This window comes from Syngnathus floridae, chromosome 13 (genome assembly GCF_059516105.1).
Source record: "Syngnathus floridae isolate MCC-2025c chromosome 13, RoL_Sflo_1.0, whole genome shotgun sequence".
NCBI classification, from domain to species: Eukaryota; Metazoa; Chordata; class Actinopteri; order Syngnathiformes; family Syngnathidae; genus Syngnathus; species Syngnathus floridae.
The window spans coordinates 12584075-12604650 of NC_142425.1; the positions used below are offsets into that span (position 1 = coordinate 12584075).

A 20576-nucleotide genomic window follows, 5' to 3' on the forward strand; every position below is an offset into this window, starting at 1 on the left:
AGCCCCAAAAACCCTCCCTCCCCGCTCTTCCTTCTATCCCCCCTCTTCCCCCTCCGCGCTCTTCCTACCACCGCATTGATGCTGTTACCTCCCTCGGCGGTGACGTCACCGCCCTGAGGTTCGCCACAGCATCCTCCTCCGACACAACCATTTTGGACGCCACCACCCAGACCCAAGTCATCTTGACGGCGGCCCACACGGCCACCACCTACCCCGCGAAGGCACCTCCTTTCCCGGGTCGATAGAGGACACCGAGTCCTTCCGTCTTGATGGAGGCTGCTAGTAGGCGGAAAGGATCCATTTGAAAATACGACGGAGCCCCACACTCGGTGCTAACATCACGTATGTACCATTTGATCAATATTTCACTTTTATTCCGCGCTTCGTGTACGTTTTGGTGCTTCTGTTTGTGCTTTTTAAATCCCACCGAAGGACGCGTGGGCTCAGGGTGCGGCCATTGAGGAGGCTGCCACCGCCTCCCCCGGGACACTTGTCATGTTTACCTGTTATTGTATAATATGTATGATATTAACATAAAGTAATGTTCACACAGTTTAGAGGGTTAAATTAAAATAATATTGTCTACCGAATTATATTAATCAACATGTCATTTCTTTTATAAATGACATTTGCCGGTGACTGGTTATTTGTTATAAAATAATTGTGTTATTTTCTCTTCAAATGATTAAAATTTGTTGGGAGTGACATGAAGTGCTGTAGCCTTTTGTCACCAGCGACACGGTGACCGCCCTGACTGTCCTGCATCGTCATTACAGGGGCAAAACAAAGACTAAAATCAGACTCAATATCATTTTTAAGTTTAGAAAATACACCGAATCTTTGTTTGTGTGTGGAGGCTATGCTAAGCACCAAGTGACTGACATAAACAAGATGCCACTCTTAACAGTCTGAATGCTTGGCACATGATGTTCATTTAGGTGCTGCTTGGCAGAGGCAACAACTGTGATGACTCAGCAAAAAAAAAAAAATCCAGCGTGACGTGACAGCATACCTCACTAGATGTCATTTTAGCCAGCATCAAGGGAGTAGCCGTCCAAGTGAGCCCTTTTGGTGAAATAAAACCTGAATAGAGCGGAAAGTAAGCGGACGCCTTCTCGACAGAAAACACCCTAGCGGTGTCCATTTACTTTTGTCCAGGCATCGTTTCACTCTCCAACCTCATTATAATTGTAGCTACTCACATATAATGAATATAAAAACTACTACTTAACTATGCAAACTGCTCAACTTTATTTGGGCCTAATCAGAGACATTTAAAATGCATGTTGTTGACTTTAAATGAACATGTGATTGACTAAACATAACCAAAGGGAAGTCAAGTAAAAAAAAAAAAAGTTCTATTCCACCAATCTAAACACAACATTCTATTATTGTGATTGTGGAATATGAATTAAGCAGCAATTTTTTTTCAAAATTCGGCCATTTTGCCACTTACTGTCCCCTGAAAATGACATCACAGATACTCAGGTAACGACCAATCACAGCTCATCTGCTTTCGTTTGGTCATGTGACATTTGCAAGATGACATTTTAAGATACTCAGTTGCCGATTGCCAATTTTCCTGAATGCTTCCTGTAGACTCATTTAATTGCGTCATCCTGCCTGCTATTGATAAGGATCGTCATTAATTGGATTGGGATGAGTCATACTTTTTCCCGACACACATTGTGGCTTTTAAGTTCCACACGGTCCAGGAATGTGTGGCTCGAATCCCGGGACGTATATTTGAGCTGGGCCTGTGCTTCTTTTGTTGGTTACTTTACCATCGCCATGGCAGCAGCTGACCATGCATGCTCCGCCATTGTCCCAAACATCCGCCTCAAAGGTTGCATCAGGACCACCAGGACATCTTCAAATGTGCTTTCTAAAACGAATCACGCGCTAAAGAAATCCGATTTACTGGAGTCCCTTAAGTCAGTAAACCGAGTTAGTCTATTGTGTTATTATTATTATGTTTATTTCTTTATTGACAGACAGTAAAACTAACCAGGACTCCCTGTTTGATTCCCTCCACAGAGCTGCGCCGGTCCAAATAAGTCAGCAAGAAACGGGCACCCCGGGTGCTAATAAAAGCAGTGCACCATGTCAGGGGCCTCTGTGAAGGTGGCGGTCCGAGTCCGCCCTTTCAACTCTCGGGAGATGAGCAAAGAGAGCAAATGCATCATCCAGATGTCGGGAAACACCACCAGTGAGTAGTAACCACACCCATATTTCAATCGAGGGTTCGTTTCAGGACGGAACAGCAACTGTGTTTTGTTCAATAACTGTAATGTGCATTTCGAGTTGAGTTGTCGCGGTCGGTGTGGGATTTCACCTTTCGAATTCCCTTAATGACATCCTACTTAGGGAAGGAAATTCGATTTTCTCTTATTTTTGATCACGTACTTCTCCACGGAAATCGTCCGGATACGACTGATGGCTGATCGATCGAAGCAGCGCCGCTTTTCATAAATAATAAATAAAAATATGCATGTTCTCTCCGGGCCTGTGTTGGTTTTCTCCTGATATTATGATTTGCTACCTGTGGATTTTATTGCATGTTTTTTTTTTTTTTTTTTGTAACTTAACCTGAATAACTCACCTATACTTTTTGTTTTGGTGCACTTTCCAAAACACCCTAAAAGGACACAAGATGGCAGACAAACCATCAAGCAAGGCAGTAGAAAAGAAATCCTGATATAAATCAAGTGTTGACAGTAGATCGGACTTGGTCAAGTAAAAGTAGTGCTTTGGTGCATCTTTCTCCAGGAGTGCTACCCCCTCGCCCGTGCTGCCTGTACTAAAAACAAAAAAAATAATCAAATTAAAATGTCGCTCTTATTACAAAAGCATCACACACAGGCAACATAATGCGTCCTAAATGAGCCAGCATTTGATGACTAACTCGTACATGTTGTCAGCACCAAATTTGGTGCGTCTTAGTACACGTTACTTTGTCTTGGGAAGAGACACTGGATATGTCGTCTGCTTGCCGAGCTAAAGCCACACGTCAATAATAAATGAAGCCCAGTGAAATATTTAACGTTTGGCCCAATTTAAACCCTTGCCCTCCCCTGTGTCGCGTCACGGCTGACTAAACTTCTCAGCTGTGTGACTTTTTTTGATTTTTGTTTCATTCCAAAATATAACTGTAAAATGAAGTCACAGCCACAATGTTGTAAGTTCATTGCGATGCAGCTTCACACAAAGACTCATCCATAGACATGTTTTTGTGTGTGTGTGTGTGTGTGTCTCAAAAGGATGTGAGCGAGTTCATTCCTTCTGCAGTGGCAGCGTCGGCATATAAACGCTTCATTGTCTTCCTGTCGTCTTTTTTGCCATGCTGGTCCACAGACTGCTTCCCACATGGCAGGAGAATGGCAGACATCTTTTTTTTTTTATTGAGTTGAGAGGTGGGGGGGGTGATTCTCCCACGCTGAGATGAATTAAAATGCAAAGCACTAAACTGAGGCCTCTTGTTGGAGAGCTCTGAAACAACCAAAGAACCCTTAAAGCAAAATGACAAACTTGGGGCGTGCCAAGTAAAAGTGAATTTGAAAAAGTGAACAATACTTTTGACATGGAGCTTTTATTGGGTGTCATTAGTTTGGGTAGCAACTGTTGCTAGCGAGGCGCACTCGGCCGCTGCCACGCCCGCTGATGAAAAGAAAAAAAATGAATGCGTGCTCCACGGAAGGACGTGCTCGGCGTGCTAATAGCGCCGCTCAGAGTGGCGTCACCGGCAGAGCGCCACGAAGGGAATGACGTCAGCGCAGCGAGTCATTAGAACATCCTCCGCTCTAGGTCACGTCCTCAATGGCCAGCGAGGTGCTTCTCTTTCCAGCCAGCGACGTTCATCTTCTAAATTGACAGGCTTGTAATAGGTTTTACTGGATGGTTTCCGCCCCTCCTTTTTTTCCCCCTGACCCATATAGCGCATCTAATGTTTAACAAATACAATTTGTAAAAATATCATGACAAATATGAATGTTTTGTTTTACAAAACATTTTTTTTATTCTCATTGAATTAATTTTTTTAATTGAATGAAAATCATAATCATAATCTATTTCTAATGTATTTTTTATTTAGATATCATTTACATATTATTTTTTTCGATTTTGATTTAAAATAGGTTTTATGTGTTTGAATTTTTGTTACCTTTTTTTTGTTAGGCTTCTAGAAAATGTCTGAATGGATCATATTTTTCCTAACATGTTCTCCTTATCCTTCTGTCTCCTAGCCATCATCAACCCTAAGCAGGCCAAAGACAACAAGAGCTTCAATTTCGATTATTCCTACTGGTCACACACCACGGTAACGCACGCACACACACACCTTGAAGCTGTTAACTGCTCATCTTCACAAATATCTTTTCATTTCCACCGGCAGCCCGAGGATGTGAACTACGCCTCTCAAATGCTGGTCTACAAAGACATCGGCGAAGAAATGCTGCTGCACGCCTTCGAGGGTTACAACGTTTGCATCTTTGCCTACGGCCAGACGGGCGCTGGCAAGTCCTACACCATGATGGGCAAGCAGGACGTCAAAGATCAACAAGGCATCATCCCCCTGGTACGCATGTGTAGTGAAGTGATGACTCATGTAAACATTTACTCTGTGACATCACACACACGTCAGAGATGGAGCTATTTCCGATGGCACCGTTTGTAAACAAGCCCTTTATTGTGATTTGATAAGAGGATTTGATTTTCACAAATCTTTTTCTTGCTTCCAGCTTTGTGAAGACCTCTTTACCAAAATCAATGACAACGCAGACAACAGCATGTCCTACTCTGTGGAGGTAAGATCCCAACCACGTTTGGATGCACCACAACATTGTGCTGTGAATTTATTTGTCTGTACGTCCTGCTGCCTCTTCGTAGGTGAGCTACATGGAAATCTACTGCGAGCGTGTCCGCGACCTTCTCAACCCCAAGAACAAAGGCAACCTGCGGGTACGCGAGCATCCGCTGATGGGGCCCTACGTGGAGGACCTGTCCAAGTTGGCCGTCACCTCCTACAATGACATTCAGGACCTGATGGACTCTGGCAACAAAGCCAGGTAGAGCAGATCCCGGTCAGTGATGGTAGAAAGCATTCTGCTAACGACTTTCTTTCTCCTGACAGGACGGTGGCTGCTACCAACATGAACGAGACCAGCAGTCGCTCGCATGCCGTTTTTAACATCATCTTCACACAGAAACGCCATGACGCCGACAGCGAAAACACCTCTGAGAAGGTTAACTTTGTGGAGTGACCACATTTTGATAATACCAAGAAGCCTTGTCAGACTTTCTGAACCGGAGTCTCCTCAATTTTTCAGGTTAGTAAAATCAGTTTGGTGGATTTAGCAGGCAGCGAGAGAGCTGATTCCACTGGAGCCAAAGGGACCAGGCTGAAGGTAGGACATTTTTCCCCACTAATGTCTCGCCTTCGATCTAAACACATTCAAATTATTGTTGTGCTGGGTCACAGGAAGGAGCCAACATCAACAAATCTCTAACCACATTGGGAAAAGTCATCTCCGCTTTGGCAGAAGTGGTGAGAATTGTACATAAATCCTCTCGAGTACGATCTTTTCACTTTTATTCATGTGTGTTAATCATTCTGATGTTCTCACGGCTTCATTTCAGGACTCTGGATCAAACAAGGTACACCAATTAAATGATTTTCTGTTAACTATATAAAGAAGCTACCTGGTAAAAGTAATAACCGAGCCTAAACTTACTTGCAGAACAAAAAGAAGAAGAAAGTGGAAAATTTCATTCCTTATCGCGATTCGGTGCTGACTTGGCTGCTTCGAGAGAATCTCGGTAGGTTTCAGTTAACCGTTCATCGGCGCCTTTTCTCATTTAAAGTGAGCTAATGTCACATTTTCCGCTTTGCATCAGGCGGCAACTCTCGCACAGCCATGGTGGCCGCTCTGAGCCCGGCGGACATCAACTATGACGAGACTCTCAGCACACTCAGGTTAAATTTCATTTCTACTCCAATTCAGTTAGTCCAAATAAAAAAGATTCAAATCCTGCTCAAACATTATTTTTGGCAAATAAGTTTGAGCGTCATTTGCATTCAAGTGAAATGAGATACCAGGCTTTTTTAAATAACCAAATACAAAGAAAAGAGGGCCCAAAGTTGAACCCTGGGGAACGCCGTATATAAGTGGAGCAGATGCTAAATGTAATTTACTAAGAGACAAATGCTCTATCTTTCCACAAACACAGGTATGCCGACCGCGCCAAACAAATCCGCTGCAACGCCGTTATCAACGAGGACCCCAACAACCGGCTGGTGCGCGAGTTGAAGGAGGAGGTGTCCCGCCTCAAAGACCTGCTCTTAGCCCAGGGCCTGGGGGACATCATCGACAGTGAGCAAACATTATTATTAAACGTTATCAACAGTCCGCTAGTTTTATGCTAATGTGAAATGTGCTAAACAGAGCACACAACAAGACTCGCTAGGACGCACCTCCGCTTTTTACTCTTAATCGCGCCGCATCCACTTCCAGTACAGCTCAGTGCTGGCCGCCATGTTGCGGCACAAGGTTTACCGTAATGTCGGATGATGTAAGCATTGCCGAATGGAAGTCATTAGCCAGTGCTACTTGTCTTATTCTCTCCCTGTGTGTCTCTCTCCAAGCATTTCGAGGCACTGCTGCTGAGATTGAGGGTTTGAAACGTGTGTTGTTGTTGGTTTCTCTCTCTTCCGCCAGCTTTGCATTGCATTCCAACGTCAGAGCTTCATTTTGTGTTTTGCCCAGCCTCCGAGTGTCCTTTAATGACCCTCACACAATTTGCAATGTCACAGTGCAGCAGAGATAACGCGCATGCTCTCTTGATGTTATCATTTATGGTTCAGTATAGCCGGTTTCAAAGTAGAATTCCCCATTTTGAACCTTTTATTGTTCTTTAGCTGTAGATCATGGGTTGTGTTCACTAAAACGTTGTTTTGGGGCAAAAAAGCAGAGACATTTTTTGGTGGAAAGTAAACATGTCAAGAACTTTGAGCTGTATAAATAAAAAACAATTACAGCACAACTGAAATGACAAGTACTGCTAATTAGTCACAGAAATGGCCTCGCTGTTCTATTTCATTTGTGATAATTGTAATCCTCCTTTATCTGAAATGGCCAATGAGCAAAATGCTTTCTGCAGCTTGTTTATTTTTAGCTTGGCGGTTCAAGTGTTCCATCTTTATTTGCTGTTGTTGCTTGATGGCTTGCTTGTCACACCGAAAAAGCAATCGTACAGGAATTGATTATTTATCAATCAAAGGTTTTTCTGTCTTGTTCTGTCTCTCGCACTCTAGTGACCAACGCCATGACAGGCATGAGTCCGTCGCCATCACTGTCGGTGCTTTCCAGCCGCGCCGGCTCCATCGCCAGCCTGCACGACCGCATCATGTTCAGCCCGGCTAACGAGGAGGCCATCGAACGTCTGAAGGTGAGTGCGGTGGTGGAATTAAAAACATCCAATTCAAGATTTGTCTAGAAAAAAGTCTCAAAAAGTCAAAAGGCGCCGAATGTCAGCCATTTTGAAGCGGACATTTTAGGTCATCTTATCAACAAACAAACAGAAGCATTTCTGCTGCTTTTTCTAAACATTAGGAAACTGAGAAAATCATCGCCGAGCTCAACGAGACGTGGGAAGAGAAACTTCGTCGGACTGAAGCCATTCGAATGGAACGGTGAGCTCCGAATTCCCGTCGAGCGTCGTAATATGCAACGATTAGCATGTTGCGGCTAACTCAAGCCCTTCATCCGCAGAGAGGCCCTTCTAGCCGAAATGGGCGTGGCCATGCGCGAGGACGGCGGCACAGTCGGTGTCTTCTCCCCCAAGAAGGTAATCAGACATCCACTGAGTTGACACCTCAAAGTGCTTTGACGCATTTGAAGAATAAACAGCCTCTTTATCCGTCCCCGAAGCCGTCAGACACCCACAGAAAGCCCCAGGCTGTTTTTATTGACACTGTCGGCCTGTTTTCCCCCAACGAGGTTTGTAGTTGAGAAGTGTGCGGGTGCTTTTCAGTCTCTGGCCTTCATTAAGTTTTATCTCAAGACCTGAAACTGTCCGACAGATTTGAAGACAAGATAAAACTCGCTTTATCTGCATGTTTGCTTTGTGTGGGCGCTGTGATATGCAGTGTTTGCATAATGTTCGTAATCCTTAAAGGGATCATAAAGAGACAGACAGAAATCGACTTGTACACATAAATCTTTTTATCTTCCCCCTCAGACGCCTCATCTGGTGAACCTGAACGAGGACCCTCTCATGTCCGAGTGCTTGCTCTACTACATCAAGGATGGAATCACCAGGTAAGATGAACGAGGAATCCCTTGTGTTTTGCTAATCTATAAATTAACTGTAGCTTGCAATGGCTTCATCTTTGCTAACTCATCAAGAAAATATTTTCCAGGGTGGGCCGCGTGGACGCCGCAAGCCGCCAGGACATCGTTCTAAGCGGCCACTTCATCATAGATGAGCACTGCACTTTCACCAGCTCCACTGGCCCGCAAGGAGAAAGTGAGTGATCTTCAGGTTTGGAACCAGTGGTTGTCGTCTCACCTCGTTGCTGTCTTTGTTGCCAAGTAGCCGTCGTCCTGGAGCCCTGCGAAGGAGCCGAGACCTACGTCAACGGCAAGAGAGTGACGGAGGCCACGGTCCTTAAATCAGGTTAGGAAAATGGGGTCTCTTCTCATTGTCTGAAGAATGGATTCTTATAAATGTCACTAGATCGGTTAAACATTTGGTGCCTCTGTGACACTTAGGAAATCGTATCATCCTGGGCAAGAGCCACGTGTTCCGCTTCAACCACCCAGTGCAGGCACGAGCCGAGAGGGAGAGGACCCCGTGCGTGGAGACCCCCGTGGAGCCTGTCGACTGGGCCTTTGCTCAGAGGGAATTGCTGGACAAGCAAGGCATCGACATGAAGCAAGAGATGGAGCAGAGGTAAACCACTGGGGAGCGCAGGTGTACAAATGAACGTCTGAAAGTAAAAATGGTTGTGATTAGGCTGCAAGAGCTGGAGGATCAATATCGCAAAGAGAGAGAGGAGGCCAACAACCTGCTGGAGCAGCAAAGACTGGTACGTCTACAACTGCAAAGGTATTTTTTGAATTACGAATTCATTTGTGGTCACTTTATTTGTCAGGATTATGAGAGCAAGCTGGAGGCTCTTCAGAAGCAGGTGGATCTTTATCACCCAGAAGCTCCCGAGGAAGAGGAGGAGCCAGAAGAAGAAGGTAACGCAATAAACGGACGCTTGTATGTCACCAGGGTAAAAGCTGAACTTTGACCTTGGTCTCACAGTCCAGTGGAGCGAGCGTGAAAGAGAGCTAGCCGAGTGGAGCTTTCGCAGGTGGCGCTGCTACCAGTTCACCTCCCTGCGGGACCTCCTGTGGGGCAACGCCATTTTCCTCAAGGAGGCCAACGCCATCAGCGTGGAGCTCAAAAAGAAGGTAAAATCCCCCCCCCCTTCCCCTTTACCACCATGATGTTAACAAGTCATACCTTTATGCCCGGCAGGTTCAGTTCCAGTTCGTGCTGTTGACCGACACCCTCTATTCGCCACTCCCGCCGGACCTGCTGCCTCCCGATCCAGACAAAGACCGTGAGAGGCGAATCTTCCCGCAAACCATCGTGGCTGTGGAGGTGCAGGACCAGAAGAATGGAGCCACTCACTACTGGACACTCGAAAAACTCAGGTTTTAAAATGACCCTCTGTAGGAGTAATAATAACTTGCCAAGACCGTATTATTGAGCAAAACCAACTTTGCAGGCAAAGACTCGATCTGATGCGGGAGATGTACGACCGTGCCGCCGAGGTCCCCCCCGCCACTGCCGTTGTCTCCTCAACGCGTTCCAATGTCACCGCAGATGACAGTGAAAGCACCACGACGGGCGGCGACCCTTTTTACGACCGCTTCCCGTGGTTCCGACTGGTGGGCAGGTACGCTCGAAACACGAGCCCTTTGAAATGTTTTTTTTTTTACCTACGTTGGACAAGGCTCATCATCTGACAATCATCTGTTCATCCGGTCCTGGTGCGCGTCCACTAACAGGCGGGGCCGATCCATATTCAGTGTGTTTTCTCTCTACTAACCCGCTTCCCCCAGAAATCCTCTTTTCAACACGTGCATGAGTGAGCGCATGAGCGACCCCACCCCGTCCCCCACCCCCTCCGCCTCCGAGACCACCGACTCCCCTCAGCGGGAGGCTCGCGGCGAGGACGACCAATCGGAGGAGCTGGACGATGATATCTTTTTGGATGAGCCGAGCTCGGAGCTGGTGGGGGAGGAGGATGATGATGATGATGAGGAGGAGGAGGAGCGAGAACTGTGCCGAGGCTCCAGCGAAGGCCAGGATCCCTTTTACGACCGCTCGCCATTATTCAGTGTAGTGGGAAGGTTGGTGAGGTTTACGGGGAGAGAGCACGCGCTGACGGGCGAAACTAGCTCTTTCACGCTGAGACGCGAATGACAGGCGTGTCATAGAATTAATAATCAAGTCACTTAGTTTACAGTTGCTTGTTTGGTCTTCCGATTTAATTTCCTGATGCTGGAGTAGACATTTCTGGGCTTTTTATTTTTATAACGACTGTATATCCTGTCCCCATATTCATCGCTAACAATCGTAGGGATCATACCAAGCAACGGCGACCTGCTTGTGTCGCGCGTGTGTCCTTCCTCACGTCTGACATGTCTAATCACGACGAGGCAGGAAGTTGACGTCTCAAGTTGAAAGAGCTGGTTTCGACCTCAGCCGTCTCTTTTTAGGCATGCCAGAGCACAAGGCCTTTCATTTTTTGTTTTGTCCGTGACCTCCTCGCGGCCTTCCCCGAGGCGTCCTTTTAATTTAATTGGTCGGCTGTGTGGCTGAGCCGTGTTTGCCCCGCCCTTCCCCCCCCCCCGTATGATGATGATCTGTCATTTAACCGTCTAAAAAAAAGCATTATTTCATTTTGTTTTTTTTGTCCTGAGCATGCCTTTCTTAACACCTCACCAATCTTGTCATAAGCCTGCCCCCCGCCCGCCGTCTCTCTGTTTTAACACCCTTAAATGTCTACCCACTCAAATTAGCACATGGACATGTGGTGCAGTCCCATTATATGACAAACGACGTATAGAAAACATTTCATACAAATTTTAGGCAATTTCCTCCAGTTTTTAAAAAATCAGGTTGTTCAAATTACTTGAATATGTCTTGGCGTGTCAATAATTGAAATCCATTTTATTTGGTAAAATATCAAAAACAAATACAGAAGTAATTACTCTACCATTGCACGACATTATGATTTGGCCGACCCACTGGACGCACCACAGTTTGATAACCCCTGACTTAATACAAGTTGAAAAAAAAAATTTAAAATATGAAGAATGAAAGCAAAAGTAAAGGGCAGCCATGGCCATCGCTCAAGAGCAGTCCCAGCTTGTGTTTGGTTGCTTTGCAGCTCAGTGTTTTTTGTATTGTGATTTTTCTCATTTTGTCCCATTTGACGCTTTCATTTTGTCCTTTTGTTTCCCATTTCCTGTCCAGGTCATTCGTGTACTTGAGCAACCTGCTGTACCGCGTTCCCTTGGTTCACCGCGTGGCCGTCGTGAGCGAGAAGGGCGACGTGAAGGGCTTCCTCCGCGTGGCCGTGCAGGCCATATCGGGTAAGACTCAGCAAAGGGTCAAAAGTGTGATTGGCTTTAAATGTTGTCGTTTCCGCCCTCCAGCCGATGAGGAAGCGCCCGACTACGGCTCAGGGGTGCGACAGTCTGGCACTGCCAAGATCTCCTTTGAAGATCAACAATATGAAAAGGTAAGTAAACAACACGCAATTAGCAATTAGGTGCTACCGTAGCATGTAGCATACAGTGGAATCATTTTATTTTCTTTTGGTGGGTTTTACGTGCAGGAAAACCTTTGATGCTGCACAAAATCTCAGTTTAGAGTTCTGCAAATGACAAATAACCTTTGTGTTTTATTTTTCCCGCAGTTTCAGTCAGAGTCCTGCACAGCCGGACTTTCCCGTACTGGAGTATCCCAGGAGGAGCTTCGCATTGTGGAGGGCGAGGGGCAGAGTGCGGAGACGGGACCTTCGGCCGATGAAGTCAACAATAACACATGTGAGAGTCGGGCTGAGTGGTGAGGAATTATTGGGTAAAACAATTGATCCAACGGGAACATGTGCAATGAAAATAAAAGTGGATCAAGGACAGAGCTTTGAGGGACTCCACGATAATGAAGAATCCATGCTGTTGTCTAATGTTTTCTTTGCATTGATGACAGCCGGTGGTGATATGGACGACGTAGCGGTGAAGTCGGGACTGGACGGCCAAGTGGACGTGACGGCGGAGCATCTGAAGATTGGGAACATTTTCACCTTCCGTGTGACTCTGCTACAAGCATCCAACATCGCCGCTGAGTATGCTGACATCTTCTGCCAGTTCAAGTAAGACATGCCTCCACCTTTACTTTCAAAAGTAAAAGTTATATTATCTCCAAGAAAAGCCTGATTTTAGATCTAAATCTATTACATTCTGTACATTTTCTTGTGCACAGTTTCATCCACCGACACGATGAAGCCTTCTCCACGGAACCCTTGAAGAACCCGGGCCGTGGACCCCCGCTGGGCTTTTACCACGTACAGAATGTAACCAACCGATGATAACGATGCTGAAGTGTCATCGTAGCTTGGTTCAGTTCATCACTAGCTCGTCTTTCTTTTCAGATCGCCGTTGAAGTGACCAAATCGTTCGTGGACTACATCAGCACTCAGCCCATCGTGTTTGAGGTGTTTGGACACTACCAGAAACAAGCTTTCCTTCCTCTCTGTAAAGATGTCATCAGGTAGCCCAACATGCTACTTTATGCTAACATATAATACGAATGAAAATGATCATTATAAACACGCTTTATTAAATACTTTTATAACACCCTCTTCCTTTTCCATAGTCCACTGCGGCCCTGTAGGAGACAGTTCCCCCGTGTGATGCCTCTGTCCAAACCAGGTAAAGAAAACCAAACCCAGCGCTGACTCTTTTGTGTTGTGGATGTCGGTCATGTTGGTGTCATTGGCTGTGAGCAGCGGACCCGGAGCAAAACCAGGAGAAAGCGCTGGAACTGATCCGACACCTGGTGCCCGACGCGCTCAACGGGGCGCTGGTGGACTCTCTGTCGGGCCACGCCCTCTCCGCCGCGGGCCTGGCCGCTTCTTTTCTGATGGAAGCGAATGAGCCCGCGTGGGCCGCCGTGCCCGCCTCCATTTGTTCTGTTGTTAAAGCGCAGACGCCCGGTTGGTTCACGATAATCCCATACAATCCTGACACTTTTTTTCAATGTCACTCACTTTGGTTTCCGATCTTTATTTTGGTCTCCTACAAAAAATAACAGCTACAAAATATCCAGTTTCATTTTTCAGAAAAAGGAACAAATAAGTGAAGTGACATGAAAAGAGGGTTTGTTTGATGTGTCAGGATTGGTCGCTTGGATTCTGGCTCTTTTGGTGTCGGGTGTGATTCGTCTCCCCCTGTTCTTCCTCGTTTGGACCATCCAGACTTTTTTCAATTACTTTTCCAGGAAAGTCATCAAGTCATGAGAATGAAGTGTGAATATTGTTTGGTTTTCATCTTTCCATGACCGCTCTACCTGTCTTCTTCCCTCTCTTTTTCCCATGTAGGACTAGCTGACATCACTTCCTGTCAAGCCCGCTCTACTTCCTGTCTAACCTCTCCTATTTCCTGTTTAGTTCCGGCCACCAAGCTGACGGCGGTGGCTCGCCCGCAAGTAGGACCGTGCCACTGCAAGTACGACCTGATGGTTTTCTTTGAGATCTGTGAGCTGGAAGCCAACGGAGAGTAAGGAATCTGTTAGGATCTCTTCACAATAAAATGTTGTGGGCTTTCAAAATAAAATGTTTATGTTTGCTTTTCAGCTACCTCCCTGCTGTGGTGGACCACAGAGGAGGAATGCCTTGTCATGGGACTTTCCTCCTGCACCAGGTTGGTTTCTTTGCTTCCCTCCACCAAGAAGTTCAATATTCAGAAAAATAAAAATTTTGTGGTTGCTCCGCAGGGTCTCCAGAGGAGAATCACTGTCACGATCGTGCACGAGTCCGGCGGCGATATTGAATGGAGAGATGTGCGAGAGCTCGTTGTGGGTACGTTGGAGCTGCATCGTACAGTTGTGCGTATACCATTTTTTTGTCTTATTGGTGCACTTGTTTTCCACGTCAGGGCGACTCCGCAACACCCCCGAATGTGACGAAAGCATCGTGGACCCCAACATTCTGTCCCTCAACATTTTGTCTGCCGGCTACGTCAGGCCCTTGCACGACGACAGGTACACTTGGTGTTAGCGGCCACGTCATCACAGAGAGAGGCTACGAAAAGCTCTTTGAATGCAAAATGGTCACCGTGATATGATGTCAAGCTAGCTGTGCGAGCTTTAACATTTGTCGTTTGACCTTTTGTCGTGTCACGCCTGTCATCCCGTTCATCGTCACGCGTCATGTCGGCTAACTGCAAAATTAATCTGCTTGATGCGGATTTAAATGGGTTGTTTACATTTTTTCGTCACTTGTTTTATATCTCCTATTTGGCTTAAAATTATGCTAAATTTTGTAAACAAACAATCTTTGAAAATGATTAGTCATATTTTAGGAAAAGCAATATTCCACACATGTTTTTGTTTTACTTTACATGCAATCATTTCGTAGCGTCACAACAAAAAATATATGTTCTGAAAAAGGAGTTATCTGAGGTTTTGTATTTTTTTCTTAACATTTAAAGAGTGGTGTGTGAAAAGACACATTTCATCAGCCCATTATTATCATCATTACTTTTGCGCCTCTAACCTAGCATGCTAATGGAATTTATATTTGACATCCATGTTATAGACAAATATAAAATGTATACATTGTGTTGACCATATTGAATACAACTTCATATTTTTGGGCGGGAGATTCCATTTCTTTGCCAAGCTACCCGCCTAGCCTGACCAGCACCGGCTGCTCTTTAGTAGCTTGCAATGCATTGAGGAACTAACACAAAATATTTGAATGGCCGCTAATGGTTTTTCTCTCTCCAATCCACTAATGGAATGTTTTTATTTTTATTCATTTGCCTTTTGCAGACAGTTTCTTGATTCGGACATGCCTAGGTATATTTCATTTTACTTTTCAACTATATACAGTGAACCTCCGTTTATCGTGTGATCTCAGTTGGCACACCTATAATAAATTCAACCAAATGATGTCATTTTGGCTATTAAACGTCTGCTAGCTTAATGCTAACACATAATGTTTAGTAATATGAAAAGCACAATATACGGTGGGTTCACTGTATTGTATTTTACGCTTCATCTGTTCATTCGTGCCCTCATGATCATTTCTTCATCAGCTCCACTTGTGTTGCTGTTTCACGTTTGTTCTCTTCGTACTTTGATGATCTGCATGGCCGGCTTTGCAAGGGGCGGGGTCAGAGGTGTGTGTTGCTTGTACCACTTAGTAGTAGCGTAATAGTTTGTAGTAGTTTAGCACAGCCCACTTCCTGTCACACGACCTCTTCCTCTCTCACTCTTCCTCTTCCTCTGTCATCTCTTCCTCCTCACAGCATCTCCCGTCGGGGACTTGATCCGAGGTATTGATTGATCCTCTGCCTCACTCGCACTCGTCTCTGGAAAACCTTTGAGCATTTAGATCCATGTACTCCTAGTGAAGGGAAAACTGAACTGGCAACGGTGTGCTGCTGCTACTACTGGTTAACATCTCGGGTTTCACTCGTAGCACTAGTAACATACACTGGTAAGAAGTAGCCACCCTAAAGGTACGCCAAAATTGTTTTCGAGTGAGGGAAAGGTTGGCACGAGTACATGGATAGCGAATAAATTCTCAAAGATCTTAATGGAAAGCCATTTGAGCTAATGTTACTAGTTAATAATGTTACTAGTTGAGTGCAATTATTAGTAAGATATAATTGCAGACTTCTAGGCCAAAAGTGGCTCCAGAAAAAAATCATTATTTATATAATATACATTTATTCTCCTGCATAGTTGTCTCACTAGTGAGGACAACTAGGATTTGGACAAATTACTCAAACGGCTTTCCATGCTCCCTCTACTTCATTTGTGCTTCATCTCAGTCAATCGGCATGATGTCGTCGTTTCCTCGCCACGTGGAGTAACGTTAGCATAGCATCTGTCAGTGTCTCATATTGCTTGATCGCCTTCAGGACGTTCTACCGCTTCGAGGCGGCGTGGGACAGCTCCATGCACAACTCCTTGCTCCTCAACAGAGTCACCCCCTACGGCGAGAAGATCTACATGACGCTCTCGGCTTATTTGGAGGTGATGGTGGTGTGAATGATGGACTCGAGTGTTGACAGGGTGCTAATGTTTGCTTTTTGTTTTTGTTTTAGCTGGAGAAATGCACGCAGCCGGCCGTGGTGACCAAAGATGTCTGCATGGTCTTCTACTCTCGCGACACCAAACTGTCCGCCTCGCGTTCCATTCGGGACCTTTTCGGCACCGGAAGCTTCAAAGCGGCCGATGGGTGAGTTTGAAACAACCTGTCGCCTCATCATCAACTCACATCATCATAATCATCATCAGAAACCGAGTGACAGGCGTGTACGAGTTGAGCCTGTGCCACTTGGCGGACGCGGGGAGTCCGGGCATGCAGCGGCGCAGGCGGCGAGTCCTGGACACGTCGGTGGCGTACGTCCGCGGCGAGGAGAACCTGGCCGGTTGGCGGCCTCGCAGCGACAGCCTCATCCTCGAGCATCAATGGGAGCTCGACAAGCTCAGCTTGCTTCAAGAAGTAAGCCACAAAGAAAGAAATCATTTAAAAATCAATTAAATCCTGAATATACAACAATATTAAAATAAACTTATATTGTCAGGTGGAAAAGACCAAACATTTCCTGCTGCTGCGGGAGAAGCTGGAGTCCACCCTACTGCTGGCCAGTCAGGGGGCTCAGCAACTGCTGGAGGATCCAGGCGAGCCGTCTCCGCCCGCCCGGATTGATCCGGAGGTCTGCGCCGCATCTGACATCACCACTGAGAGGCAACGAGAGCTCGCCACCAAGGTTCCCTACATTTCCAATTCTCAGATTTGATCTAAATAAACAGAATGTAATGAACTTTGCCACGCTAACACACATTTCACATAAATTCATCAAAAGATTTCTGTTCTCACTCTCAGTCTTGCTCTTTTTTTTTTTTTCCCCACGCAGTGTCTGCGGCTGCTCACTCACTCCTTCGACAGGGAATACACTCACGTATGCGTCAGCGCCAGCGAAAGCAAGGTACTTCCTGTTCCACGCCACGGCCGCTTCCTGTCACCATGATCCTCACATAAGACACCTAACGTATTTCTTGCAGATCTCAGAGATGTCCGTCACCACGCTGAGAGACTCGGCCTCCATCTCTGCCCTCAACACCATCACGCCCTCGTCCACCTGCCCTTCCCTGGTGGAGGGTTGCTATGACAACGCTGCTCTCAGGTCAGTCATTTTGTAGATTTGCGGCATACGCTAAAATAAATACAATGGGAAATACGTGATTTTTTTTTTTTTTTGCAGACCTCCCGCTCCTCGCTCTCGCGCCGTCAGTCCGAGTCCCGAAGCGCAACCGGACGGCGAAGCCAAGAAGTGCGTGGGCGCAACCACGGAAGGGAAACCTCGCATACGTCGATTTGTCCCCGACATCCAAGAGATCCGAGTCAGGTGAGTTGCGAAATAGAAGAAAACATTATATGTGTGTAGAGATCTAAAAAAAAACAAACGTGTTTCTGGCGTCGCAGCCCTATCGTGTCCAAAAAAGGTTACCTGCACTTCCTGGAGCCGCACACCAACGGCTGGGTGAAGCGTTACGTGGTGGTGCGCCGGCCGTACGTCTACATCTACAACACGGAGCGCGACGCCATCGAGCGCGCCATTCTCAACCTCTCCTCGGCGCAGGTCGAATACAGCGAAGACCAGCAGGCCATGCTCAAGGTCCGACCCGTCATCTCGTATTAATTAGACACCTCGCCACCTTTCAATCTTTTATTTTTCTTCGACAGACCCCCAACACGTTTGCCGTGTGCACGGAACACCGCGGAATATTGCTTCAAGCCACAAGTGACAAAGACATGCACGACTGGCTGTATGCCTTCAATCCTCTCCTGGCGGGGACTATCAGGTATGTAAGATGATCGAATGCTAGCATACCGGATGAAATGCTAACATGCTAATTCCCACCCCTTGTCCCTCAGATCCAAGTTGTCCAGAAGACGAGTGGGACAGATGAGGATGTGATGGAAAAGACTTGAGGTGTACATAGACCACCGCCCCCCACCCCTCCCTCCCCTTTCCTCCGCTCTGCTAGCGTTCCTCGACGCCATCTCGTGTCAAGACTTTTCTAATCGGTCCAGTAGTCAGACTCCATACGTGTGGTGATGTCATGTAGTCGTCGTGTCAGTGGCGCATCCGGCCTTATACATAGTACATGCCTGTGTGCGTGCGAGGAAGAAAGAAAATTGAAGTTTGGGGAAAGGTACTATTTGGGTATCGTGAGGAAACTGGAGTGGGAAGTCAGAAATTTGCAGCGTGAACAAAAGTATTGCGATAAAAGTTTTCAAAAGTATTGGCACAGCCTGGAAACAAGAACATTTGGACAACGAGATTCCGACAGATAAGCAGCGGGAAATAAAATTCGGACAAATGTGTCGGGACGTGCGGAAAAGATGATTTGAGGTTTTTGCAAAAGTATTGGGACATCGACTCATCTTTAAAGGGAGGGGAGGCAATTTTAGCAGAAGTATTGGGACACCAATAGGAAATGAAAAATGTTTCATTTGGAAAACATATTGCACCGTTAATGAAGATAATTTTCCTTCTTACTGTCCAGCATGCTTTTTGGGAACTTCCTTCAACCCCCTGACCGATTAATTGATAAACATGTCCTAATACTTTTGTCTCTATATGCGGACAAAATGTCTTTAACAGATAACCTTCTCTTTTTTTTTTCCATTTCTCTGACAAACTTTCTCACACGCTGCCTATCATGTTTGCACATCTGCACTCGCACGACACAACAGCGCCCGCCGCCACAGTCATGCTCACAATTTCAAACCTCTCCCTTTATTTTTGTCTAATTTATTTCTGTCTGCATGTATTTATTTCTTGACAAAAGACGTTTACAGTATATTTATAAAGTGGTGCAATTTCTGCACACGGCACTTTGTAAGACGCTCCCGCCCATGTTGCTTTGCAAATAATCACACAACCACACTTTACTTGAATGAATCTCCTCCACAACTTTTAAGTTGTCAGGCAAGTAGGAAATAGTATAAAATTTTAAATATATATATCTTGTATTAAGTGCATATGGATGACGTGTAGTGCCTCTTGGTTGCGTTCGATCGAACAACCTTCACGCTGCTATTTGTACTCTTCATCACCACATCATCATATGTTATGTCTACACTTTAATATTTGGAATATAGCAGAATCTCCAAAGTGGAAAATGATTTGTTCGATTTTTAAATATTCATTACAAATGGAATAATTTTAAATGAAATGTTATGTTTATATTTTATTATTTTTAGTTTTATTATTAGAAATATTTTAACAATTATTACATCGTCCCTTTTTTAATGGACTTAGGAAGTTCTGCTGTATTCTACTCAGCTCACTGCCCCTGCCCAAATTAAAATTTGAAATGTAAGATTTTTCTTTTAAACATGTACTGAGTGTGCATCAGATCAGCCAACCTGCATGCACGCTCACAAAACACCTTTTCTTTTCATTTTACCACAATTGACATTTTAAACCATTCACACCAAGTTCCACCTCCAATTAAGTGTCCATAAAAGTTAAATAACAATCACTGTCCAAGGCCTACAATCGTGTACATGTTCATTCATATGCAACTTATTGACATTTTACAACTTTGCATGTTCTCCTCTTCAACACAAGTGCTTCATCAGGGCTTTTCATGCGTGTCACACTGGATCCAACCAAAGTTGTTTCAGTCACTCAACACTGAATGTATAAACCACATTTTTAAACTGCTACCACTACTCAAGTGCTTGCTCCCATATGACCTTCAGCGTGTGTTGCGCCACCACTGTTGTTATATGCACCCTTTAGCCGTCATCCATTTTCTATCGCCCTCTGCTCTGAATGACAAATAGCAATTTTTGTGCTTCCACGTTTATTTTTTTTGTTTGTTTTTTTAAAAAACGACATTGCAATGTATATAATAAACACAATTGCTGTGAAAGGTGTGTATCATATCATCAAGCGGCCGAGATCTTACTGTAAATGGGCTGTAGAGTTCAGTGTGTGTCTTTTTCCGAGCGTCGGAGTTTAAGCGTCCAAATGTTTGTGCGTGTATGTTTGCACTGGAACACATTGTCATATATGGAATCAAAATAAAATAATGATGCAACACGTACATGGCGTTGGTTATATCATTATACGTGGGGGACTGTGTGAAACAATTTACTGGCAAGTACAGTAAGAATAACACTCTGTTAAATGTTATTTTAATACATTTGTTAAAAAATGATTTATCAAAATCATTGAGACAAGTTGCCAGATCTGGAA

General features: G+C 45.3%; 1 protein-coding gene and 1 long non-coding RNA gene across 13 annotated transcripts; one reads left to right on the plus strand and one right to left on the minus strand.

The window, feature by feature from the left end:
• The first annotated feature begins 76 nt into the window (after nucleotides 1-76).
• On the plus strand, nucleotides 77-20424 carry kif1aa (kinesin family member 1Aa). 11 transcript variants are annotated; one of them, XM_088393922.1, is made up of 51 exons: nucleotides 81-342; nucleotides 2038-2209; nucleotides 4242-4315; nucleotides 4391-4573; nucleotides 4737-4802; nucleotides 4885-5063; nucleotides 5129-5240; nucleotides 5325-5402; nucleotides 5477-5542; nucleotides 5635-5652; nucleotides 5736-5814; nucleotides 5893-5971; nucleotides 6226-6368; nucleotides 6641-6679; nucleotides 7310-7443; nucleotides 7608-7687; nucleotides 7767-7842; nucleotides 8236-8315; nucleotides 8417-8523; nucleotides 8593-8673; nucleotides 8769-8949; nucleotides 9013-9085; nucleotides 9152-9242; nucleotides 9310-9458; nucleotides 9526-9704; nucleotides 9779-9949; nucleotides 10116-10406; nucleotides 11536-11654; nucleotides 11718-11803; nucleotides 11981-12110; nucleotides 12274-12436; nucleotides 12547-12637; nucleotides 12716-12834; nucleotides 12940-12995; nucleotides 13733-13841; nucleotides 13919-13985; nucleotides 14059-14143; nucleotides 14220-14325; nucleotides 15118-15144; nucleotides 15384-15467; nucleotides 15597-15623; nucleotides 16215-16329; nucleotides 16401-16534; nucleotides 16594-16801; nucleotides 16884-17069; nucleotides 17217-17288; nucleotides 17365-17486; nucleotides 17565-17708; nucleotides 17786-17978; nucleotides 18047-18165; nucleotides 18239-20424. In XM_088393922.1, exons 2-51 carry the CDS (start codon nucleotides 2104-2106, stop codon nucleotides 18279-18281), a joined length of 5520 nt encoding a protein of 1839 aa, XP_088250048.1. In that variant the 5' UTR covers nucleotides 81-342; nucleotides 2038-2103; the 3' UTR covers nucleotides 18282-20424. The 11 variants fall into 11 exon arrangements, with proteins under 11 accessions (XP_088250057.1, XP_088250049.1, XP_088250048.1 ...); XM_088393931.1 differs by lacking the exons at nucleotides 15384-15467; nucleotides 15597-15623 and adding an exon at nucleotides 13073-13279 and having other exon boundaries at nucleotides 77-342; XM_088393924.1 differs by lacking the exon at nucleotides 15597-15623.
• LOC148388944 (uncharacterized) lies at nucleotides 3546-5321 on the minus strand. Of its 2 annotated transcripts, none has more exons than XR_015862076.1 (3): nucleotides 4337-5321; nucleotides 4160-4253; nucleotides 3546-3861 (listed from the first exon to the last, which is right to left on the minus strand). It is a non-coding gene; the product is annotated as an uncharacterized LOC148388944 (long non-coding RNA). The 2 variants fall into 2 exon arrangements; XR_015862077.1 differs by having other exon boundaries at nucleotides 3546-3940.
• Nucleotides 20425-20576: the final 152 nt, after the last annotated feature.

Excerpts from the sequence above, each read along its gene's own strand:
- kif1aa (XM_088393931.1), top strand. The coding sequence starts at position 2,104 with ATGTCAGGGGCCTCTGTGAAGGTGGCGGTCCGAGTCCGCCCTTTCAAC. Across the intron at positions 5,241-5,324 it reads GCGAAAACACCTCTGAGAAG|GTTAGTAAAATCAGTTTGGT; the intron begins GTTAACTTTGTG and ends TCAATTTTTCAG. Across the intron at positions 17,289-17,364 it reads TCAGCGCCAGCGAAAGCAAG|ATCTCAGAGATGTCCGTCAC; the intron begins GTACTTCCTGTT and ends TATTTCTTGCAG.